The sequence below is a fragment of the Leptonychotes weddellii genome, chromosome 1 (genome assembly GCF_054177405.1).
Source record: "Leptonychotes weddellii isolate Sample4059 chromosome 1, ASM5417740v2, whole genome shotgun sequence".
Lineage (NCBI taxonomy): Eukaryota > Metazoa > Chordata > Mammalia > Carnivora > Phocidae > Leptonychotes > Leptonychotes weddellii.
In genome coordinates, this window is record NC_138369.1 from 190681589 (window position 1) to 190702419 (window position 20831).

At 48.9% G+C, this 20831-nt stretch overlaps 1 protein-coding gene across 3 annotated transcripts in view; it reads left to right on the forward strand.

Moving 5' to 3' along the window:
• The window catches only part of TRAPPC10 (trafficking protein particle complex subunit 10), an 88978-nt gene that overhangs the window by 63667 nt on the left and 4480 nt on the right, over positions 1-20831 (forward strand). For all 3 annotated transcript variants that reach the window (XM_081800679.1, XM_081800683.1, XM_081800685.1), the window contains 8 exons: positions 1940-2454; positions 3261-3402; positions 4437-4595; positions 5406-5635; positions 12435-12535; positions 13866-13992; positions 14454-14624; positions 18911-19088. In XM_081800679.1, coding sequence (XP_081656805.1) covers positions 1940-2454; positions 3261-3402; positions 4437-4595; positions 5406-5635; positions 12435-12535; positions 13866-13992; positions 14454-14624; positions 18911-19088 — 1623 coding nt within the window. The remainder of the gene's footprint in view (positions 1-1939; positions 2455-3260; positions 3403-4436; positions 4596-5405; positions 5636-12434; positions 12536-13865; positions 13993-14453; positions 14625-18910; positions 19089-20831) is intronic.

Genomic DNA, 20831 nt, shown 5'->3' on the forward strand with positions numbered 1-20831 from the left:
TTTAGATTTTATTTATTTATTTGACAGAGAGAGACACAGCGAGAGAGGGAACACAAGCAGGGGGAGTGGGAGTGGGAGAAGCAGGCTTCCAGCCGAGAAGGGAGCCCGATGCGGGGCTCGATCCCAGGACCCTGGGATCATGACCCGAGCTGAAGGCAGTTGCTTAACCACTGAGCCACCCAGGCGCCCTAGATGCCTATTTTGTATTTCACGTAGGTGGGGCCATACCCTATGTGGTCCTCTGTGACCAGCTTATGTCCCCGAGCATCATGGTGTCAGGATTCACCCATGTTGAAGCCTGTATCAGTGCTTCATTCCTTTTTATGGCTGAATCACGGTCCATTGTATGGATGGGCCACGTTCTGTTTATCCATTGAGTTGTGACATCTGGGTTGTAAGACACTGACTTTTAAAGACATCGAGCCAGTTATCTCATAGACTTTCCCCCTTTGGAATTTGTTGAGTGTTTCCTCCTAGGAGCGTCCAGCTGGAAAGCAGGTCTGAAAGGCTTAGGTTTAGGCTAATGATTTGGCAGATACACTTCATAGGTGGTGCCGTGTGGTGAGGTTTAATTTACTGTCACATTTAGCTCCTCGTGTTTAGTTTATCAGGAAGAGTACTTATTTAAAATAATTCCTGCCTTAGTCAACTTGGGCTGCTATAACAGAGTGCCACAGACCAGGTGCTTAAACAACAGACGTTACTGCTCACAGTTCTGGAGGCTGGACGTCCAAGGTCAAGGTGCCATCATAGTTGCTTTCTGATGGTGCGTCTCCTCCTGGCTTGTCCTTACGTGGCAGCGGGAGAGAGAGAGAGAGACCGAGATGGGCTTGGGGTTGGGGGGGGGGAGTGCTCTAGTGTCTCTTCAGATAAGCCCAGTTACCGCCTGGATGACCCGTCTCTGCACACTGTCACGCTGGGGGCTGGGACGTCCGCTTGCACAGTGCAGTCCGTGGCAGTTACTAGCCACCTGAAGGCCGGTGTGTCCGAAGATCGTGGCTTTAGGCAGCTAGGGTCCCTGATTGCTGGGCTGTAGTTCACTCACAGTGGGCCGTCTGCATGGGTTTCTCAGGGGCAGTGTGGCACTGGCTTGTATTTGTAGATTCTTTAATGGGCCCCCAGTGGTCATCGGCAGTCATGTGCCACGTGTGCTTTAGTGTGTGTGAGCCTGGGCCGGCGTGCTTCTCCTGCCGGCGTCCCTTGCTGTCTCTGTACGAACAAGGTGTTCTAGGATGTCCACTGTTCTTGTGCTTTTAGTACGCTAATTTCTGCACGTCCGTCCTGTAGTGGATTACTGTTTAGTAAACACTGACCAGTCAGTCTGGCAGCCTCGTGGTTTTCTCAACAAGCCGGGTGCTTATAGAAAGGAGGCCAGAGAGTGTAGCGGGTTGTTTCCCCTTAGTAACGGTGGGGCTGGGGCTTCACTGCCTTCTTGGGGTCCAGGAGGCAGGGCTCCCCACTTCATTGGCTGACTTCATAGGCTGGCAAGCACCTGGGTTTATTTCCAGATATACGGGAGGAACATAAGACATCTTTACTTGAGAATTTCTTTATGTAGTTGGGAAAGTGGTGGAATTCTTTGAAACAGCTCTAAGAATTGGACTACTTACAAATATGGTTTTAAAATTCAGGTGTTAATCAACCTGTTTTTCTCTTAGGTTGGCCAGAACAGAACTTACAGACTTTAATTTCTTCAGATTTTGTGATTTCCAGGGGGCTATGTAGGCCTGCATTTATGTTCTCCTTTTGACAGTGTAGCGTGTTTTGGTGTGTGAAGATGGTATGGGGTTGGGAAGTTTTCAGCCGTCCCTTTCGACTAGCACTGCCTCGTGCTTGTGTTGCACGTGCTCAGCAGGCCCCGGGGTGGCCAAGGCCCTGCTGCCCGTAGGTGGTCTAGAGCGAGATTTGGAGAGTAACTCGTGGTGATGTGTGTTTACAGGTCACAAGATAGTACTCCCTCTGCATTGTTTTGCACAACTGAGAGATCTCCATTTTACCCCTTCCAACGCTGTGGTCCATGTGGGCGGTGTTTTGTCCGTGGACATAACCATGTGCAGCCAGATGCCCGTCCCCGTCCACGTGGAGCACATTGCAATCAACGTCCACTTCAGCATCGAGAAGAACAACTACCGGAAGACCGCCGAGTGGCTTACTAAGCACAAGACGTCCAATGGGATTATTAACTTTCCAACGGAGACCTCGCCTTTCCCCGCATCCCAAAACAACTTACCAGCGCTGGAGTTGTATGAGATGTTTGAGAGAAGTCCCTCTGATAATTCCTTGAACACAACAGGGATTATATGCAAAAATGTCCACATGCTGCTGAGAAGGCAGGAGAGCAGCACGTCTCTGGAAACATCCTCAGGCGTGGCTCTGGAGGACGGGGCCCACGTCCTGAAATGTAACGACGTGACTCTGGAACCGGGGGCCAATAGGATAACGTTCAGGACGCAGGTATGTGTCGGGATGGAGAGCTGACTTTACAGATGCTCAGGAAGGGTTTCGAGCTCGCCGGAGCTGTTGGCAGTGTGATGAGAATGCGCTGGAGGCCTCTGTGTGCTATCCTGGGTTTTGTTTATATCCTTAACGAAAAACAGACTGGTATTCTAAAAAATCTTTGACACACAATGTTACGACAGTTGATAAATTTTGAAAGAAGTTCTTAACATGGGTAATTATTTTTGCTCTCACTGGATTTAGAGTTTTTTCCCTTTGCATTAAAATACACCCTCATTTGTGGCAATGACATTTCAGAGAAGATGGCCCGGGTCCATGTTAAACTTTGTTTTCCTTCCGGTGGCTGTGTGGGTATCAAAGCAGCGGCCCCGACTGCTCTCATACACCTCTTCCCCGAGGCGCTGTGTCCTGTGAGTCCCGCTGAGCAAGGAGGGGGCCCGGCTAGCGCAAAGCACTGTTGTCACGTGTGTTCTCGGTCGAGGCTCGGAGCAGGTCTGAGGTCTCAGGCTAAGGTTCCACGGAACCCCTTTCAGAAGACAAGGCCACAAAGGATGTGTATGAACTTGAAAATACATTCTTAGAAGCAGAAAAGCACATTTAAGCCTCGGTCACTTAGAAACTCCCTGACCGAGGGACTCTGAGGCTCTCGTGAGCAGCCCACGGGCCGAGGCAGAAGCACAGAGCGGTGGGACAGGACAGGGTGAGGAAAACGGGCATTCCCCAGACGTGGTGGCGTAGCCTCCCTCGGGAAGGCCGTTCCAAGAGCGGGGGGTGACTTTCCGAATGCTCGCCTCTGACCCTAGGCCAAGGAGCCCGGGACATACACGCTGCGGCAGCTCTGCGCCTCGGTGGGCCCGGTGCGGTTCGTGCTCCCTCACCTCTACCCGCCGGTGCAGTACGACGTGTACTCGCAGGAGCCCCAGCTGCGCGTGGAGCCACTGGCCGGTGAGTGGGCCGCCGGCTGCCGGGAGCCCGGCTGGCCTCGCCCGGGAGCCCCGTCCAAAGCTGCTTTTCTTCTGTTAAGTCCCGAAATTAGAAGGAGTTGGTATAAGCAAGTTATTGAAGACCACGTGGCACTTGATTAAGACACTGATGCGTTGCTGGGGCTGAACAGGATGTATTGATTTGGCTCGTTTCTTCCATTTGGAAAAAAATTCAAGGAAAGCCTTTTTTTCTATTTAATCTCTCTACACTCCCTACTTTTCTGATTTTAAAAGCCTCCCAGGGCCACCAGGAAAGGTCCTCAGATGCTGGACAGCCTCTCAGACAGTGCCGTCAGAGGACTGCTCACGGAAGAGCCGGGCGCCCCTGCTCTGAAGGCCTGGGACACCCCAAACCAGACCGGGGCCTGGCCGGCCGTGCTCCCGCCTCTGCTCCCGTCTGTGGCCCCTCACTCCCGTTCTCACTTGTGCCTTCCTGTCCCTCTCATCTGTCCACTCCTCCTCCTGGGTCCTGATCTCTTGCCTTCTTCCTTCTGCCGGTCCTGGCGCGGGACTCTTGGGGAGCTCGGCCCATCTCCACCCTCCATTCCCGTCTGGGGGAAAGCAGTAGCCGCCCCCTTCTCCCAGCGGTTTCTGAACCAAAGGTCCTGAAGGCCTCACCTGAAAAGGCTAGAAACAGTTCTGAAGAGCATGAATAGTACATGCGCTTTCATTAGTCTGTTCTTTAGGGTCCTTAGCTGCTTCTCTCTTACTAACTTACTGGCAGGTGAATTTTGGGACCGTCATAGACATGCTTGCCACTGTGAGCCCTAAGTCTGTCTTTGGTGCTAATAAGACTCAGATTCTCTTGTTCCCAGCAGGGGCCCCCCTCAGCCCTGCATCCATGTGATCGAGATGAAACATGAGGGTGGAGGGCTGGAGCTGGGAGTGAAATATGGAGTCTTTACAAGGAATAAATCTGCTTTAGCACCCTTTTAACCTCACAGCAGGCCCTCCATTGATTGATCGTGATGCTGATTGCCGTCTTCTTCCCTTCAGATAGCCTTTTGGCTGGTATTCCTCAGAAGGTAAAGTTCACTGTGACTACTGGCCATTATACAGTAAAAAACGGGGACAGCCTCCAGCTCAGCAATGCGGAAGCCATGCTCATCCTGTGTCATGCAGAGAACAGAGCAGTGATCTACTCCAACACAAGAGGTGAGGCGGCAGTCGCCTGGTGAAGGCGGACTCCTGCCATCGTTGCGCACTGTGAGGCTGAAAGGCGCCCGTGGCCCCCGCCATCCTCAGGCAGTGTCTGAGGACCACTTCTTCCTGCAGCTCTTTTCATGGCCATGTTCTGCCCGTAGGTGGGCTGGGAGCCTGACCTTGGGCAGGACATCATATTTGGGACGAATAGACAGAGCCGTGTATATGCTTGGTGGCCAGGTGGTGCTGATCTTGCTAAGGGCTTATAATGCAGCATCACGGACTGGGCCCCTGCTCCAAGAGGATGCCTTGCCAGGCTGTAATCTCCTCCTACCTCCCTAACCCCCCTCACCAAAAAGTAAAAGCAAATCAGCCTTTTTAGGCACTGGCCAGAAGCCCTAGAAAAGTCCCATCTCCCCTGATCTCCAGGCATGAGGTACGGAGAAGGAAGGACGCTGCTTCCCTTCTGGGTGGGGGCTGGTCTGCTAGGGGAATGGAATGGGAGCACGACATGCAGGGAAACACACGGTACATGGTGGGCCACGTGGGAAGTGTCTCTTTTCTGTCTTCAGACTTAGCATAGTGACCGTTTCTGGTCTACAGCCAGCTGCCTTCTACAGTATTACTGTCTTAGAGGTTTTGGTCCTCATTTTCCTGCCTCTGCCCTCCCACCTTAATCCTTCCTAGGTACACTCTTGCCGGTGCATAGGAGCAGCGGGAGTTGGGCTGGAACTAAACTGCTGGGCCTATCACCTACTAGAAGAGAAAGGAACAAGGAAACACAGGGAATGTGTTAGAAGTGACTTTTTCTATCTTTCCTAGAAAAGGCTTCTGATGTGTCGCTCCGGGTTCAGTCGTCTGACAAGGTCACAAGCATCAGTCTACCTGCTGCTCCTGCATACCACATGATTGAGTTTGAACTGGAAGTTCTCTCTTTACCTTCAGCTCCAGTGACTGGAGGAGAGAGCAGCATGCTGGGGATGACAGAGCCCCATAGGAAGCATAAGGACACACAGAAAGCTGGCCACTGCATGGCTACTACGGACCATAAAGTAAGGAGGGGCTGGAAGTGCTCCGCCCGTGCTCGCAGCTCTGCCGGTCGTGCTTGTTCCGAAAGACAGGACCCAAGAGATGACTTGTGTTGAAGTGGCAGATTTCCCATTCCTGACTCATCCTCTCGCTGGGTTTAGCATTTATATCTTTGAATCACCCCTTCTTAGATAAAGGGTACATCTTGCAAGGACAAAGACAAACAGGCTCTAAGTTTCTATACCAACTCAAGAGGGGAGGACAGTTTATTGTAAGAAATAGAATGTTTGCTTAGGAGAGGTAAGTTTGGGTTTGTAGTCCATTTGTCTTGGTGACTAGGCTAGAGGGAGTTGTGTGTCTCGGCGTGCTTCGGTTTCTGTCCGCTGAAGCGTCACTTGGAACTTGGCAAAGAGGAAGCTGTGTCATTTTATGCTTCGATGTTGGTGTTTATTGACAGTTATTTGAGAGATCCATGACTTTGGTCCCAGAGCCACAGTCCTTAGCTCAAGGAATGTGTCGCTACCATTGTGCTTACATTGTGCTTATTCAGGTGTGTCCATGTCTTGTAACACAAGTATCAGTTCTGGGAGCTTTGTAACCCAAATGTAGAACTGTACACGTGTGGTCCCACAGAACTGTAGATATTTGCATGCTTTAAAAAGCTGCTGCCTGCGGGTCTAGCTTCCAGTCTCCCTGAATCTAGAGGCTGAGATCCTCCCCTCTAGGACAATGACAAGTCTTAGCACATCCCTCAACTGCTAGAAGGTATTAAAAATTCAGTAAGTCCTTGGATGGCACGAAGGTTCGAGCAGCAACCAAGAACTGGGACAGGATTGAATGATGAGGCTCATCTCCTACATCAGGCTGCGCCTTTAAGATGGGGAGATGCGGTTGTACTATCTACTGTATAGACAGAGTCCAGCAGAACGAAGAAACAGAGGAGTATGTTCCAGAAATGGAAGAACAAGGTAAAAACTCAGGGGAAAAAAAAAAAACTTAATGAAATGGAGATAAATAAGAAATGTACCTGATAAGGAGTTCAATGTAATGCTCATGAAGATGCTCACCAACCGGGAGAACGTATGAACACAGAACTTCAACAGAGATGGGAAATAGAATGTACCAGATAGAAGTCGCAGAGTGAAGACTGCAATAGCTGACCTGAAATGCAGCCTCGATGAAGCAGAAGAAAGGACCAGACAGCTCAACGTCAAGGCAGTGGAACTCAGTCAGTCAGAGCAGCAAAAGAAAAAAGAATGAAAAAAAAGTGAAGATAGCTTAGGGGCTTATAGGACAACAACAAACAGACTAATATTTGGATCATGGGGCTTCCAGAAGGAGAAGAGAGAGAGAAAAGGTCAGAAATCTCCTTGAAGAAATAATGGCTGAAAACTTCCCTAATCTGGGGAAGGAAACAGACATCCAGATCCAGGAAGCCCAGAGAGTTTCAAATAAGAGGAACCCAGAGAGACCCACACCAAGACATATTATGATTACATGTCAGAAATTAAAGACCAGGAGAGAATCTTAAAAGCAGCAGGAGATGGGGTTGGGGTAGGGGGGGAAGGAGGTTAAAAAAAACAAAACAGCAGCAAGAGAAAAACAGCTTATTAAGTACAAGGAAACCCCCCCAAGTCTATCAGAATTTTCAGCAGACACTTTGCAGGCCAGAGGGAGTGGCACGATATATTCAAAGTGCTGAAAGGAAAATCTCTAAGCAAGATACTGTACCCGGCAAAGCGATCATTCAGAAGTGAAGGAGAGATAAAGTGTTTTCCAGAGAAAAAAAGCTAAAGGAGTTCATCACCACTAACCCGGCCTTACAAGGAATGTTCTTTAAGCTGAAAAGAAAGGGTGGTCACAAGAACACATGTGAAAGAATAAATCTCACTGGAAATGTAAATATATGGTAAAAGTAGCAGGTTAAGCACACTTAAAAAGCTAGGGTAAAGATTCAAAGACATAGGTGGTAAAAATAACTATGATTGCAATAATTAAGGAGTACACAGATAAAAAGATGTAAAGTGTGACATCAAAACATCAAATGTGGGGGCGAGGGAGAGTAAAAATGCTGAGCTTTAGAAACTTAAGTTACTATCAACTTAAAATAAACTATTGTAAACATGAGTTGTTATAAGTAAACCTCATGGTAGCCACAAAGCAAAAACCTGTAGCAAACATACAAAAGATAAAGAAATAGAAGCATACCATCAAAGAAAGTCATCAAACCACAAAGGAAGAAAGCAGAAAAGAAGAAGGGAACAGAGGAACTACAAAAACCATCAGGAAACAATTAACAAAAATGGCAACAAGCACATGCCTATCAATAATTACTTCAAATGTAGGTAGATTAAATTCTCCAAAGACAGGGAATGGCTGAATGGGTAAAAAAAATCAAGACTCATCTATATACTGCTTACAAGAGACTCCCTTCTGACATAAGGGCACACATAGACTAAAGTGAAACCAAAACCTAAAGGAACCAAAAGAAATCCGGAGCAGCGACACTTTATCAGACAAAATAGACTTTAAAACAAACACTGTAACAAGAGACAAGAGTGTAACATAATGATAGATTGGTCCCACAAGAAGATATAACACATGTAGATATTTATGCACCCAACACAGGAACACCTAAATATGTAAAGCAAGTATTAGCAGACCTAAAGGGAGAAATAGCGGTACAGTAAGAGAGGAATTTAATACCCCATTTATATCAATGGGTAGATCATCCAGACAGAAAATCAATAAGGAAACGCCTTAAATGACACATTAGACCAGATGGACTTAACAGATATTTGCAGAACATTGATCCACAAGCAGCAGAATACACATTCTTTTCAAGTGCGCATGGAACATTTCACCAGGATAGATTGTATATTAGGCCACAAAACAAGTCTTAACAAATTTAAGAGGGTTGAAATCACATCATGCATCTTTTCTGACCCCAACAATATGAAACTAGAGATTAATTACATGAAGAAAACTGGAAAATTCACAAATATGTGGGGATTAAACCACATGCTACTGAACAATCAGTTGGCCAAAAGAAGAAATCAAGAGAAATCAAAGCCTACCTTGAGGCAAATGAAAATGGAAATGTAACATACCAAAATTTATGAGATGCAGCAAAAGCCATTCTAAGAGGGAAGTTCATAGCAATAGGCCTACTTCAAGAAAGAGGAAAAGTCTCAAACAATCTCATTTTACACTTTAAGGAACTAGAAAGAGAAGAACAAATGAAGCCCAGAGTTAGTAGAAGGAAGGAAATAACAAACATTACAACAGAAATGAATGAATTTGACTAAAAAGACAGTAGAAATGATCAGTGAAACCAAGAGCTGGTTCTTTGAAAAGATAAAATTGACAAACCTTTTGCTAGACTCACCGAGATAAAAGGAGAGAGGACTCAAATCAGAAATGAAAGAGATGCGACAGCTGACACCACAGAAATACAAAGGATCATAAGAGACTACTCTGGACGACTGTATGCCAACAAATTGCCTAGAAGAAATGGAATCCAATTCCTAGGAACACATAACCTACCAAGAGTGAATCATGATGAAATAGAAAATCTAAACAGACTGATTACTGGTTAGGAGACTGAATCAATAATCAGAAACCTCCCAACAAACAAAAGTCCAGGACCAGATGGCTTCACTGGTGAATTCTATCCAACGTTCAAAGAAGAATTCATTAATACTAGTTCCTCTCAAACTCTTCCAAAGAACAGAAGAGGAGGGAACTCTTCCAGACTCATTCTATGAGGCCAGTGTTAACCTGATACCAAAACCAGAAAAGGATGCTACAAGAGAAGAACATTATAGGCCAGTATCTCTGATGAACATATATGCAAAAATCCTCAACAACATCTTAGGAAACCGGATTTAACAATCCACTAAAAGGATCATACACATGATCAAATGGGCTTTATGTCAGGGGTGCAAGGATGGTTCACCAGTCACAGATCAATGTGATACACCACAGTAGCAAAGTGAAGGATGAACATCATATGATCATCTCAGTAGACTTAGGAAAAACATTTGGCCAAATTCGATACCCCTTTATGATAAAAACTCTCAACAAAGTGGAAATGGAGGGAACATACCTCAACATAATAAGGGCCATATATGACAAGCCCGCAGCTAATATCATGCTTAATGGTGAAAAGCTGAAAGCTTTTCCTCTAAGATCAGGAATAAGACAAGGATGCCAACTCTTGTCACTTTTATTCAACATAGTACTGGAAGTCCTTGCCAGAGTAGTTAGGCAAGAAAAAGAAATAAAAGGCATCCTAATTGGAAGGAAAGGAGTAAAATGTCACTATTTGCAGATAACATAATGTTATATGTAAAGTCCTAAAGACTTCATCAAAAAACTTAGAGTAAATAAATTCAGTAAAGTTGCAGGATACAAAATAAATATGTAGAAATCTGTTGTGTTTCTATATACTAATGAACTATTAGAAAGAGAAATCAAACAATTCAATTTATAACTGCATCAAAAAGAATAAAGTACCTAGGAATAAACTTAACCAAGGAGGTGAAAGATGTGTAGATTGAAAGCTATAGGACATTAATGAAAGAAATTGAAGAAGACACAAATACATGGAAAGATATTCTGTGCTCATGGATTGAAAGATTTAATATTGTTAAAATGTCCATACTACCCAGCAATATATAGATTTAGTGTAATCCCTATTAAAATTCCAATGGCATTTTTCATAGAAATAGAGCAAATAATCCTAAAATGTGTATGAAACCACAAAAGACCCCAAATACCCAAAGCAATCTTGAGAAAGAACAAAGCTGGAGGTATCGTGCTCCCTGACTTCAAACTGTTACAAAGCTGTAGTTATCAAAACACTATGGTAGTGGCATAAAAGCTGATACGCAGATCAATGGGACAGAATACAGAGCCCAGAAATAAACCCACATATATTCGATCAATTAATTTATGACCAAGGAGCCAGGAATGTGTAATGGAGAAAGGACAGTGTCTTCAAATAAATGGTATTGGGAAAACTGGACCGCCACATGCAAAAGAACAAGGCTGGATCCTTGTCTTAAACTGTCCAAAAAAAGTTAAAGTGGATTAAAAGCTAGAAGGTAAGACCTGAAACCATAAAGTTCCTAGAAGAAAACATAGGTGCTAAGCTCCTTGATACTGGTCTTGGCAATGATTTTATGGATCTGACAACAAAAGCAAAAATAAACAATTGGGACTACATCAACCTAAAAGCTTCTGCACAGCAAAGGAGACCATAAACAAAATGAAAAGACAACCTACAGAATGGGAGAAAATACTTGGAAATCATATATTTGATAAGGTGTCAATACCTAAAATATATAAAGGACTCCTACAACTCAGCAGCAACCCCCCCGCCCCAGTCTGATTAAAGCATGTGCAGGAGATCTGAATATTTTTCCAGAGAATACATACAGATGTTCGACATCACTAATCAGGTTGGCAAAGATGTGGAGAAAGGGGAACCCTTGTTCCCTGTTGGTGGGAATGCAGACTGGTGCAGCCACTCTGGAAAACAGTATGGGGGTTCCTCAGAATGTTAAAAGTAGAACTACCCTGTGACCCAGCAATCTCACCACTACGTATTTACCCGAAGAAAATGAAAAGAGTTACTTGAAAAACTGTCTGCACCCCCTGTTCACCGCAGCATCATTTGCTACAGCCAAGTCATGGAAACCACCTAAGTGTTCATGGATGGATGAATGGATCTGAAAACATTGTCTGTGTACACAATGGAATATTATTCACCATAAAAAAGAAGGAAATCTTACCATTTGCAACAATATGGTTGGACCTGGAAGGCATTATGCTAAGGGAAATAAGAGAAAGACAAATATAATTTGATCTCTCTTACATGTGGAATCTAAAAGAATTAAAATCAAGTTCATAGATACGGAGAGCAGACTGGTGGGTGCCCCAAGGCAGGGGTGGGGGTGGGCGCTAGGAGAAAAGGGTGAACTGTTTTGTTTTGCTTTGTTTTTTTGCTTGTTTTTGTTTTTTAGTTTAAGTTGAATCATTAAAAAAAAAAAAAAAGACACGCATGCACAAAAACAGTAGGATAAAAGGCTAACAAACAGTCATTGCGAAGAGGTTACGGCATAGAACATCAGACCAGCCAGCACCTAAGGGATAACATTTTATCTGGTAACAATTCAGGAGGCAAAGATGGTACTTATTTCAGCATGAGCACAAAACTAGTGCTGGAGGAGCACATGTCTGTGCTCGGTGTGCTCCTGTTTTCCGCGGGGGACCTGGAGGGAGGCTGGAGGCATGGCCTGTGACCTTAGGGGAGTTAGTAGCTTGGCCCACGCTCCGCCCCCAGAGTGCTTGCTCTTCTCTTACATATTCGTTGTCGGGTGGAGTGTTTGGATAATTCCTTTAATGTTGTAATAGTTAATGATTGCTCATGTCATTGTGACAGAGCGACTAAAAGCACTTTGTCACCACCTCCTGCAGTGTTAGAAAACATGTCTGGCGTCACGGCCACGTCAGTGTGGGAAGCCCGAGGCGGGGCTGGGGCTGCTGGCCACCACATCTGCTCCGGAGACTCTGAGACTGTTCTGGAGTCTCGCGGCCATCAGGCCACTTCCATGTTTATTTTTCTTGTCTGTGTACGTAGCTTTGTTTCCCCTTTGTTTGTGCACGTGATTAATGGGGCTTTGCTTTCTGAATGAGAAGTGGTAAGGCCATCCCCCGTCTAGGAAATCGGCAGCCACTGCCGACCTGGGTGGACGGTGTGGTGGTGGCTGTGGTCGGGCAAGGGGTCTGAAGGCGCATCCCTGTGTTTCTCCTCAGGTGTCCATTGACTGCCCGTGGTCCATCTACTCCACCGTCATCGCTCTGACCTTCAGCGTGCCCTTCCGGACCACACACTCGCTTTTGTCAGCTGGGACACGGTAAGGGCGGGCTCCGGGCCCTGCTCCTGGGCCACGCTGTCCTGCGTGCAGACCTTGCTGCTCAGAGCGTGTCCTCAGTGACATTGAGCGTGCTTTCTTACACAGCCGAGACGCTGTCGTCCACTTGTACGGATTCTCAGTGATTCCCCGACCAGAGTCAGGTGTCCCCAGCAGTCTCAAAAATGACTGTGTGCACTTGGTTTGTAGGATGTGGGATCCAAACCAAGTCCCTGTTTGATGACTAGATCCTTTTTCATCTCTCCTCCTGTTTCTCAAGCCAGTGACCCATTGCTGAACTTGGTTCAGTTTTCCTCCAGAAAGAAGGCCTACCGTTCTGAATTTGGTCGCATTCCCGTGGCTTTGTGCAACTCGTTCCTCTGCCGGCTGCTGGTTACATCTGGGGTGGGGTTCTTCAGCCTCGGCACTGCTGACGCCTTGGGTCCGGGAACTCCTTATTTGTGGGGCCGGGGGGGCAGTCCTTCGCACCGTAGGGTGTTTAGCAGCACCCTTGGCTCCCCGATCTTATGCTGGTAGCACTCCCCATCCTCCCCAGCCCCCTTGTGACAACCAAAAGTCTATCTCGAGATGTTGCATGATGTCGCCCGCAGGGGCAGAACTGCCTCCGGTTGAGAAGCGCTCAGTGCTCTAGAAGCTGCGTTAGAGTCTGACTCAGTCTCTGGACGAGACAGTTTGGAGGCGGGGCCCTGTGCCTCATGCTTGTCCCACGGTCAGTGCTGGTGTGCGCCCGGACCCCTGCGCTCAGGGCGGAGTGCGGCCTCTCACTGTAAAGTTCCTTTTGCTGTCATCTGTTGATGATATTTGCATAAACTGATCACCAAAATGTCAGAACTGTATTTCGAGTGGACGTTACACGAGCAGTTTGCTTTCTTGCCCTTCCCGTTACAGGGAGGGGACTGCACATATTAATGGCTAAAGACACCAGCACTTCCAAACAGAAGTTGGGGTGCTTTCTTTCAGACTCCTCTCCCTGTGTGACAGGGAGGGATGGGAACTCTGTGCTCGTAGTCTCTACGGGAGGAGCGGTCACTTTCTCCGTCCTCACCCACTGCGAGCCAGTTATCACGTCGTAACACTGGGTCAGGAACAGAGCATTCTTTGATCCATTTTTCCTTAGAAATAGCTCGCTTGGGGAGATTTGGTCTCAGGGTGCTTTCCCGTGTGAGACCGGAAGTAGAAATGCAGGTAGCGACTGGTTCATACTTTGCTGCGTCACTTTTCAAAAAGTTCCCCAGAGAGGGTCTTCTTAACCAAAACACATTTAATGAAGTTCTTAAGTTTCAAAATCCTGTTTTCTCTTGCTCTGCTTTAGGAAGTACATTCAAGTGTGCGTCCAGAATTTGTCAGAACTTGACTTTCAGCTGTCTGACGGTAACCTTGTGGATCCCGGAAGTAGCGCTGACCTGCAGCTGGTACCGCTGAATGCCAAGTCCCCGCAGGTAACCCTTCTCCAGAATCGAGCAGAAGGCCCTCAGCAGAAAACAGAGTGGGAGCGGGAGTGTGACACCGGAGTGGCCAGGAGGTTCTGAGGAAAACACCGTGTGTTTGTAGAGGGAGCCTTGCAACACAGAGACTGGCCTCCCTGGTGATAAGCGAACAGCGCGAGCGCATCCCCGAGTGCTTGGAACCGCGATGCGCGTGTTTGAGTTTCATGTTGGGCACTGAGCGGCATGGTGGATGGAGTAGGAAATAGAATGATACTTGTATCTGGAGAAGAATCAGACTGGTCCTACTCTCAGGGCAAGGCGGGCAGGAGGGCCCCGGGCGGGGCTGGGACCACGGGACCGCGGGGCAGCGTGCAGGCAGGGTTGTGATGGTCGGGTGGGAGTGCAGCTCGGGGCTGGCGGGGTTGGGGCGCTGGCTGTGTGTGTGCGCGCGATGACGGCGACTCTCTTTGCAGCACATCCACAGCAAGCAGTCCGTGTTCTTTGTGTGGGAGCTCAAGTGGACGCGAGAGCCTCCCCCTTCCCTGCGTTGCCAGTTCTCCGTTGGATTCTCCCCAGCTTCTGAAGGACAGCTCTCTATCCCCTTAAAGCCGTATACTTACGAATTTCAAGTGGAAAATTTTTTTGTATGTATTGTATTATTTTTTGGTGGGGGTGTGTGGGGGGGGACATGAAAAGTGCATCATACTCCTTTTAATCTAAAAAAATCAGGTAGAGAAAAACCTTCAGTATAATGAAGCAACAGACCCAGGAAAATAGTTAACATTTGGGGCAGCTCAGTTGTTGGCTGCTTGTACTGTAGACATCCAGGCCCTTCTCAAGTGTCAGGTCTGGCACTCTGTAGTCTTGCCGGTGGTCGTAAGATGAGTGTGAAGAGTGAAGACTCAGGGTCTCTGCTCCCTTTTCTCTTGCTTACGTTTAGAATGTCCTCATCCTGATCCTTGCTGCTACTCGGGGTTACTTTATCAAGGGGCTTTATTTTTATTTTTTCTAAAGATTTTATTTATTTATTTGAGAGAGGGAGAGTAAGCGAGAGCATGACCAGGGGGAGTGGCAGAGGGAGGAGCAGACTCCCCGCTGAGCGGGGAGCCCGATGCGGGACTTGATCCCAGGACCCTGAGATCATGACCTGAGCCGAAGGCAGACGCTTCACCGACTGAGCCAGTCAGGCGTCCCCAGGGGCTTTCTTTTTAAAAGAAAAACGGAAACTGTTAATAGAAACCTACCGAATCCATATTGTGAAGACTGTCCTATAACCCACGTACACGTGTGGAGCTGGAGGTGGCCTTGAGCTGGGTGGGGAGAGGCACTTGTGTTTTCGTTTCTTCGGTGAGACTTGGAATTTGTGCCAGGTAAATCAGTATGTAAATACACAATTTTCTGGTGTTTCCATTCCTTCTCTTTACCACCGGAATCGTCCAACAACACTTGCAGATGTGTTTGTGTTTATAGCTCTTGACGTTAGTGGTTTTCTCAGTACCTCCTCCCACCCCCCTGCTCTGCCTCTCTCTCTGGACCAGCTGTAGGCTCCGGCGTACTCAGCAGTGTGGTCTTTCTGTAGCGCGCACACATGGCTTTCCGATGTGCTCCCAGCCGAGCCACGTGAAACCGTTCGTGCGCTGGAGCCCACGTACAGTTCGTCTGGTTTGCTCGCGGCCGGCCGGCCGGCGATTATTAGAGCGCTGGCGGCTTCATGGCTCCTTCCCGGTCTGGTCTGCTTCCTCTTCAAGAGCACAGGTAACGGTTTTCTTTCTAACTGCAAACTGAGTGAAGAAACCTGCCTGCTGGATGGCTGTTTGAAAACTGGTCATCTCTGAGGGCCGGAAATAGAGACGCCAACTTCTCTGGGAAAGCTTTATTGAGTTACATCGCTTACATGCCACGCACTTCAGCCACTCGAAGTGTCCGCTTCAGAGCAGTTAGTCTGTCGACAGAGTTGTGCACCCATCCCCATGGTCTTATTTTAGCACACTTTCATCATTCCAGAAAGAAACTTTCTGCCCTGCTCCCAGTCACCCCCCGCCCCTGCCTCTTCCCAGGCCTAGGCGACCACTAACCCAGGGGCGGATCAGCCTGCAGACTGGCCTCTGTGAACATGGCGTGTAACTGGGGGCATTGGACGTGGGCGCCTTTCGAGACTGGCTTCTTCTTCCCCCTGGCACCCTGTTTCCAGGGATCGTGCGTGAACGTAGCGCATACCTGACTTCACTCCTTTTTATGGCTGAAGAGTCATCCATGGTGTGGGATGGACCCCATTTTCCTTGCCATGTCTCAGTGGCTGCCATCTAGGCTCTTTTCCCCGTGGGGCCGTCGTGAATACTAACGCTGTGGGAATCCCTGGGCGAGTTCTCTGTGTTCAGTTCTCTTGGGTGAGAATCTGGGTGGAGTTGCCGGGCCATATGGGAACTCTGTTTAACTTTTTGAGAAGGCGCTGCTCTGTTATCCAAAGGGCCGTCACTTTACGCCTCCCCCGGCGACATGTGAGGTCTCTCTTTGTCCTCAGCGTCTTCCGCTTCCAGCGTCCCAGCAGGCGCAAGGTGCCTGTCATCGTGGTTTGGATGGGCATTTCCCTGATGGCCAGTGATGCTGGGCACCTCTCACGTACTTTTTGGCTGCTTGCATATCTTCTTTGGAAAGGTGTCTCTATCTATCCTTTGCCCGTTTTTTAAATATGTAGGGTTGTCTTTCTATTCGAGAGTTGTAAGGGTTCTTTGTATAGTCCCGACGGCCGTCCCTTGTCTTAGATGCAGTTTGCAGGTGTCTCCTCCCATTCCGTGGCTTGTGTTGTCCCTTTTTCCATGGTGTCCTTTGAAGCACAAAAGTTTTTAACTTTGATGAAGTCCACCTTATCAATTGCTTTTATTGCTTGTATTTTGGGTGTAGGATCTAAGAGATCATTGCTTATCCTAAGATCAGAAAGATCGCCTCCTGTGTTTTCTTCTAAGAGTTTTATACTTTCTGCATTTAGGTCTGTGATCTTCTTTGGGTTCACTTTTGTGTGTGGTGAGATGTGGGGTCCAAATTCATTCTTCCCGTGTGGCTATTCCGGTTGTCCCTGTACCGCTCTAGACTGTTCTTTCCCTGGTGGCTGGTCTCGGCATCCTTGTTGAAATCAGTTGGCCTTCCGTGTTAGAGTTTGTTTCTAGGCGCCGACAGCTGCTGCCAGGTGGGGAGGCACCTCACCGCTAACTTCCAGTCCAGTGCTTCCCCCCACCCCAGCCACGCTCCTCCATCCCACAGCCGTCAGAAGGCAGCGTTCGAGGACATGCACTTAGGAGCACACTTCCCTACGTCATTCTGTCTCTGGGCTCCCTTCTGAGCTCCAAGAAAAGCTCACTCTTCCTCAGCTGAGCTTGCTAACCTCCCAGACTGCGTTCTCCCGGCTGGGGGCCTTCGTGGGAGCGGGAAGCTGTTCCGTCAGCCCCTGCTGCTCCTTCCCCTGCTGCTTGCCATCTTCATTCCCCGCCACACGGAGGCCTCTGCTCCGGCCTGGGGTTGCATACCCGGCTGCCTTTATGCCCTTGGCCTTGGAAGGCCTCAGAAGACCCTGGTGTGGGGGCTCCCTTGCTCCCACTGAGCAAGGCCCATCTAGGACTACTGTTTAGCCTTGTTAACTCCCAGGAAAATGTTTTATTTTGGCAGTAGGCTTTTTAAAATTCTAAAGTCTCTTTTCTTTGAACATTTTATAATACCAGCAGAATACTTTTGAATCGAGCTGTGCTATAATTATTTCCCGTGTCCATGTGTCCAAGCTTATGTTATGACTTTAGCAAATCAGCACTTGTTATGTGAGGCGCAGAGTGCCGGGTGGTAAGCCCTGGTTCAACAAAAGACCACGAGAAATTGAAAAAGAGAAGTTCAATACTCGTAGGTCCTGGAGGAAGTACATGGCATGCCTTGAGGGGCCGCACGGGGAGGTGAGGGCGGAGTGCAGACTTGGGCCACGTGCCTGTATCAGGGTCTGTGGGTGGAGGGCTCTGGGGTTCCCGGGCTACAGCTGGACTGGTCAGTTCAAACCACGACTGTGGGTCTGGTAGCCCCACGGGGCTCTCCTCTAAGGGGCACATAGGGGAAGGTGCTGGGGGGGTTGGCGAGGGGCTGTCGATCACAAGGGTGCATTGGGGAAACCCTGCCAGGAGCTTACATTTGCTTGTGATGCTGCAGCTGGTATCTAGGGCATGTGCTTGCGTGAGGGCCGGCGTCCATGCAGGGTGGCCCCTCACACACCCCGCAGGCTGCTGGGCTAGCAAGGTGGATGCCGAGGCATCCAGGAGCTGCTGAGCTACACTCTCACAGGATCCTGAAGAAAGAACGCTTTCCTTCCAAAGTAGACCTGCCAGCGTGTGGGGCGGGCGAGGCCACCTGCCCCTGGGCATGCTTGGGTCTTGCTTGTCCCAGGTGGTGAGGGTGTCGGGCAGGTGTGAGTAGGTGAGGCTGTTGGGTGAAGAGGTCACCGTGGAGAAAGGAACATTTGGCCAAAGATGGTTATGATACTGCACGGTAGCAGGGAAGGAGTGTGACCTTTGCTCGTTGTGGTTCTGGCTTCATGTTTGTAGGAGGATGTCCATGTTTCTAGGGACACCTGCTGTGGTACGTACAGAGGGGTGAAGCCACAGGTTCTCCAGAATTTGCCATCAATGCCCCGGGCAGAGAAATACATGTTGATGCATAGAGAAAGAGAGCAAATGAAGCAAAACGTTGATAATCCTGAGTCTGGGTGACACGCGTGCGGAGGGCGAGGGCCTGTCCTTGCTGTTGTGCATGCTTGGAAAGGGTCGGCACCCAGCAGCTCTTGCGGCTGGCGCGGCCCCTCCGTCCCCCTCTCGTGTCTGTGGGCAGCAGCCCCGGGCCTAGAGTAGTGCCTCTTCCCGTTGTGTACACACTTGTGCTTGTCTCTCCCTTTCCTGCACAGACGTTATATAATGTGAGAGCTGAGATCCTGCCCCCTTCGGGAGCGGAGCACTGTCGGACAGGCTCGCTCTGCTCCCTGGAGGTGTCCATCACGCGGCTCTCGGGCCTCTTGGAGGTGGACAAGGACGAGGCACTGACGGAATCCAACGAGTATTTTTCGACCAAGCTTATGTATGAAGGTAGGTCTGGAGACGTCTTTTCCCCTCACTGCTGGGCTGCTCCAGTGTGTGAAGGGATTGCACCCTCTCTTCCACAGAGTGTAGTGTTCCTTGTCTGAAGAGAGAATGTTCTAGAATCAAAACAGCTCATTTGCATGTTTTATTATGTGGCGTGGTCCTAGGCTGGTAGGATGTTGGACTTGGTTCCCAGGGAGATTCTCAAGCAGTCATTGGGCCAGTGCTGAGAACACGGTGGCTCCTGGAGCTACCCATTCCCTCTCTGCCTGTGATTTGGGGTCTTCCCAACACCACGGGAGCAAGGTCCCAACTTTGTCGCCCCGCGGTCCATGTGTCCTCGAGTCCGGGCCCTTTTCCCTCTGGCCTCCTTTCGTCCCCCCCCACCTGACACTGGCCCCCCGCCTGGGCTTCCCCCCCGCCCACCACTCCCAGACACCCGTCGCCGTCCACCTCCTCCAGGGCCTGGGCTGCTTCGGGAGCAGCTCTCAGTTTGGGGTGTCAGGACCGTTTATGCTCTAAGAAATGGTTGAGGAGCCAAAGATTTCTTTCTTTAGTTACTTAAAAATCACAGTAAACGCATTACATGACCTCATGCTTGACAAAGAACGGTTTTCCAAAAACAAAACAAGACAAAAAATAGAAGAATGACATGAATTTGCATTCTTTCAACTCTCCCTAACATCGGGCTTCCCGGAAGGGAGCTGACTTGTCCTCCCTGCTGTGCTCTCAGTGCTGACGTGTGGGACTCTGGCTGAAGGGCGCGTGGATGCGCCAGCGTCGCATAGATCCGTAGTTGTTGAAGGGAGGTAGATTTTAACAGCCTTCCGATAACCGTAGCTGTTCTTCTTTGGCTTTTCACCAGAACTTGACAAGTGGTACTTTTTTCCAGGCCAGTTACAGAGTGGAATCTGAATCATGTGAATGAACTCTTCATACTCCGTATCCTCAAATCCTCAGATCTGGCTTGTAGTTTGAGAGGCCCCTTTACCCAGGCATCATCTCGTGGTGCCATGCCTTGGTCACTTGGGAAGCGTGGCTCCTGAGGTGTGCAGATCGCACACATGGGGACGCCTTTCACTGGACAGTATCACAGGCTGGCATCCATTTCTGGCCCACACGGAGCTCACTGGGGTAGCGCGAGGCCTGGGACACTGCCGGGCCACAGTGGCAAAGACCGGTTTTCCGAGATTCTCTCTCTTGATCAGTTTCAGATCGTATCATTGGCAACTTCTTTGAAGTGACAGGCTCACGCCCTTCATTTTCGAGACATCTGCCCAGTACCCCAGACCAGAGAGCACCGTTGGTGCAGTCCCAGGGAACTCGGGGACTGGGGGCCCTCTAACGGTGTGCAGCTTCTCGGGAGTCTGTAATCATTTCAGAGTTGAAGTTAAAAAAGATCTTTCCTTAAGGATTGGATTTAATAAAATTAATTTCGACTACTTCACAAAGGACATCCTTAAGTAAAACTGGCAATTTCTGTCCTCCAGTGTGTGGTGGTGAGGAAGCCACTGACTCTCCGTGCATGTGGGGCCTCGGTTCATGCTCAGGCCTCCGGGCCTGGCCACCGGTGCGCATGGCAGCCCGGGGAGAAAGGCGGGAGTGTGACCTCCTGGTGCCCCAGGGACCACCCTCTGAGAACTGCTCCGGCGTCTCCCTCCCAGATGCCGCTTCAGCCTCTGCATGTCCTTTGGTACCGCTTGTCCCCAGAGGCTCCCCTGTACCCCTCTGTAGGAAACCGTCCCTCTG